General features: G+C 45.5%; 1 protein-coding gene across 1 annotated transcript; it reads right to left on the bottom strand.

Annotated features, from left to right (window-relative positions):
- Window positions 1-2872: 2872 nt before the first annotated feature.
- On the bottom strand, window positions 2873-4024 carry LOC136513958 (O-methyltransferase ZRP4-like). Its single transcript, XM_066507933.1, has 2 exons — window positions 3254-4024; window positions 2873-3169 (listed from the first exon to the last, which is right to left on the bottom strand). The coding sequence occupies exons 1-2, from the start codon at window positions 4022-4024 to the stop codon at window positions 2873-2875; spliced, it is 1068 nt and encodes a 355-aa protein (XP_066364030.1).
- Window positions 4025-4410: the final 386 nt, after the last annotated feature.

The following is a 4410-nucleotide window of genomic DNA, read 5'->3' on the forward strand; positions in this document are numbered from 1 at the left end:
GGACATGACGTAGCCGAAGGTGTGGTGCTAGAGCTGGAGCTGGGCATCCAGCATAGTCTGCTGGTCAGTGCTTGCGTTTTGCGCCTTGGCGGGCGCCATGGTGCAGAGCTAGTGTTGATCTGCTCCAATTGTTATGCCTCTTGGGCGCAAAACGCCTCCATGTATATAAAAGAGATTCAGCGCTCTGATAATCTTTGAGATGTTGACACTATGATTTGCCTACTTGTTGGTTTCTACGTACTCCAGTCGTCATATGGAGATGCTCCGGCGTGCACGATCGAATTTCACGCGAGAAGGGACGATGAGCACCCAATTATATTAGGGACACACGTTGAACATGTGGGCGCACCATATAAGGCCCTGTTTAGTTCCCAAAAATTTTTGCACAGTACCTGTCACATCGAATCTTACGGTACATGCATGGAGTACTAAATGTAGATGAAAAAAAAAACTAATTGCACAGTTGGGTGAGAAATCGCGAGACGAAACTTTCGAACCTAATTAGTCCATAATTAAACACTAATTACCAAATAAAAACAAATGAGCTACAGTACCCAAAACCAAAAATTTTTGGCTTCTAAACGGGGCCTAAGATGGAAAATGCATTAGGGACACGTCCAGTAGAGTGAAAGCGACAGCTGGACGAATGAGCACAGAGCAAGGAAACACATATTGAGGCCTTGTTTAGATCACCTCTAAATTCCAAGTTTTTTCACTCTCTCTCCATCACATCAATTTTTAGCCGCTTGCATGGAGTATTAAATGTAGGTAAAAAAAATAACTAATTACACAGTTTAGTTGGAAATCACGAGATGAATCTTTTGAGCCTAGTTGGTCCACGATTGGACAATATTTATCAAATAAGACGAAAGTGGTACTATTCATCAGGTTGAAAAAACTTTCAATCTAAACGAGGCCTGAATGTTTGGCTGCGGTTCTGCCGTATTTGTACTGGACTTTGGCTGATATATATACTCCCTTTCTGGACATGGTACTTGGCGCCAAAGGGTCAAAGGGTAAAGAATATTTTACCATATGTCTTTAGGTGCATGGTGAAATAAATCAAGGGTAAGGAATATTTTACCATATCATATAATTATTTTTTCTTATGATAGGAGCTGTTTGGATTCCTGGAATTGAATCTCATTCCAATAATAATATTCTAGCAATTAGATTTTTTCCAAGAAAGTTCTAGAAAGGACGAGCTAAAAATAGTCACAACCTCTTAGTGGCGTCGTATGACGTTGATTACAAAGCAATATGATTGGCGACCGACGCTAGCAATTAATTAGATTCACTAGTATATATAGATTCTTCATCACCGTTGGGTCGGCAGACCCATCATCATCTTATTGGTGATAATCAGCAATGGAGGTTATAATCGACGATTTGCAACCAGCGGTGATAAGTTTATTTCACCGCCAGCTTGAGTAACCACATGACGGTGTGACAAATTGACATCACCGTTGGCCGCAGTATCCGCCCGCTGGTGAAAATCAATTTAAGAAGAAAAAAAAAGCTGTCAACGCCGGAGATGCCGGACTAGCGTTTATAATCCAATTTTCTTGTTTGGTGGACATGGAATTTTTTTCTTAAGACGGATCAACATATGGTGAAGGTTGAAACGTTGAGGATGACGAGCTGCTGGGGTAGAGGTAGCTAGCCTGAGGCAGATAGGTGATTGGTGTCCGTGGCCGTGGCGTTGAGGATGAATGCTGCCGGGGCAGAGGTTACCAAGCTGAGGAACCAAGATGGGTGAGCAGAGGTCACCGGCGCATAGTCAAGTTTCTGGGTCGATGGGGTCGAGGTACGGGTCACGATACGTGGTACGCTACCCGTGAAAGATTTTTACACTTCGGGTTGAAAATAAACCCGTGAACCTGGGTCGGGGTCGACGAACCCAAGTCGAGGGTCGAAGATGGTGAACCCGTTTTATGTGACTATGCACCTGCGTCGAGGATGACACGGGATCTTCACTCGCTCATACTGCTCGCCTGAGTAAGTGCATACTGCATAGCAGAGGAATGAGAACAATATCGATGTCTTGTCTGGAACTGGCAGGAAGTGGAGGATTGGGGCAATGGAAGGAGCGGACACTTGGAACCCTAGTCACCATGGTGTAGAGAGGCGAGAGAGTAGAGCATGTCTGACAAGGCAGTGCGTCAGGGCGAGTCGGGGGACGGAATAGCTAGCTTTCTGGTTCTCAGCCCGTGAATTTGCTGCAAGCTTCCGTTTATCGAATGGCCTAGAATCTTTGCTTTCCAATTCACGTGACAGACAAACAGGCCAGCCCATGAAATGGTTTCCAATTCGACCTGATTCCGACCATTCAATCAGGCCCTTAAGTGTTTCCCACTCTGAATGACTGGTTAAGCCATGTTGCTGGTTCAACAAAGATTGATACTCCTGTATAGAATGCATGTCAGCTTAATGTGCCCTTGCATCTATTTGCTTTGACTGCTGTATGTGAAACGTGAAGAGTAAAAACTGCGGCCATATAAAACTGTAGACCGGTATGTTGATACAAATATGCCATCTCACGCCTTCCTTCTGGCGCTGATCAAATCGTTTTATTACTCGTCGTTGAGGAATGAGAACCCGCAACTCCCGTTCTTGTACTACAGTGTTCCCTCCCCTCCAAATTACAAGACGCTTTAGTTTTTTTAGACATATAACTTTTGTTATACACCTATATATATAGTAAAAATAATATATATCTAAAAAGACCAAAATATATGTCTTATAATTTGGAACACGAGGAGTACATGTGATACATTTAACAACGAAACAGGCAATGGCAAAACACTTCTTCACACCTAGTTTCCACACGCAGATTATTCACGCATGCAGTGTACTTGAGTTACATAGATATCTATGGGTAGACCTCAATAATCGATCGAACACCTAGAACAGGTATGATCTTGTAAGAGCTAAATCCAGCCTCAAAAATAATCTTCTTCCACTCTAGCTCATCTCGCTCGGCACCGTTAATAAACATCATAAAGAGATCAAACAAGATTTGCGTCTCCACATGCTTCTCGTCGGATGACCCTGCTCCAACCACCATATCCAATATTATCACCTTCCCTCCTCCTTGAGATGCTATGGCCTTCTTGCAGTTCTTCAATATCTTGACACATTCGGCATCACTCCAGTCATGCAGAATCCACTAGAACCCAAAAAAAAAAAATGGAAGTGACTAACATCACGATACTCAACAAGAGCACGATTTGACAATTATATGGGCGTATACCTTCAGGAAGACACAGTTTGCCGACGGAATGCTCTCAAACATGTCACCGGCGATGTACTTCACATCGGTGTCAGTGGGAGCATTGGCGACAACGTGTGGGAGATCCATCACGCTGCACTCCACATGCGGGAACGCCTTTGCGATGGTCTGGGTAGCGCCGCCGAGCCCGCCGGCGACGTCGACAAGGGAGCTAATCCCTTGGAAGACGTCGCTGCACTCCTTGACCACGACGTCCATGATGAAACTGCTATCCGCGACCATGCCGTCGTCGAAGAGCTTGCCGAAGCTTGCGTCGTGGTCGGCCAGATCCCATATATGCCGTCCGTGCGCAAACTTGAAGGGGGACGGATCCGGCAACTCGTGCCGGAACCACTCGCCGAGGTCGAAGAAGGAAGACACAAAGACAGTACCAAGCATCAAGGTCAGGAACGGAGCCACGTTCAGCCCCGAGCCGACCAGAAGGCGAGACGCCGGCGTGAGCCCGTAAACAGGCTCATCGCTGCCGTCGTGGACGCTGAAGACGCCGGTGAGAGTGAGCACACGCATGAGGCGTCGCAGGCATGGTATCTTGGACGGGTGGAGTGTGACCTTGGTGACTATGTGTGGGAGGATGGCTGAGCCACCGTGCTGGTGGACGGCGTCGGGGATGCTGAGGTCTAGGGCGGCCTTGAGTGCCATGGACTTGACATAGCCCATGGTGTGGTGCCAGAGCAGCAGCTGAGCATCCAGCACGGCCTGCTGATCAGTGCGTGTATGCTTGCTAAGCGCCATGGCGCAGGGCTTCTGTTTTTGTTCAAGTTGTTATAGCCTCATGATGCAAAACGTCTCCATTTATAGGCTCCCGTTTATAGTACTTCGAAATTCTATCTGATTGTGATATACGGATATAAGCTAAACTACAACTTGAAAAAGGTATACTTTTTTTACTAGCTAGTACCCATGAACTAGTGTCTAGCATGGGTCCATCATCATCAACTAGTTCGAGCATACATAAATTAATTTGGTCCCATAGCTTATCAAATTATCTAACTTTGCTTTCTCTCTTATTTGTTCATTTTCTAACACATAGATACTCTATAACCTTTATATTTGATTTAAATGCACAGTAAGCCCTTGAATTTGTCTGGGTACCACTCCACAAACTCTCAAAATGCATT

Source organism: Miscanthus floridulus, chromosome 16, assembly GCF_019320115.1.
Source record: "Miscanthus floridulus cultivar M001 chromosome 16, ASM1932011v1, whole genome shotgun sequence".
NCBI classification, from domain to species: Eukaryota; Viridiplantae; Streptophyta; class Magnoliopsida; order Poales; family Poaceae; genus Miscanthus; species Miscanthus floridulus.

Coding starts and splice junctions, on each gene's coding strand:
- LOC136513958 (XM_066507933.1), bottom strand. CDS start 4,024: ATGGCGCTTAGCAAGCATACACGCACTGATCAGCAGGCCGTGCTGGAT. Junction 3,170..3,253: donor CAAACTGTGTCTTCCTGAAG/GTATACGCCCAT, acceptor TTTGGGTTCTAG/TGGATTCTGCATGACTGGAG.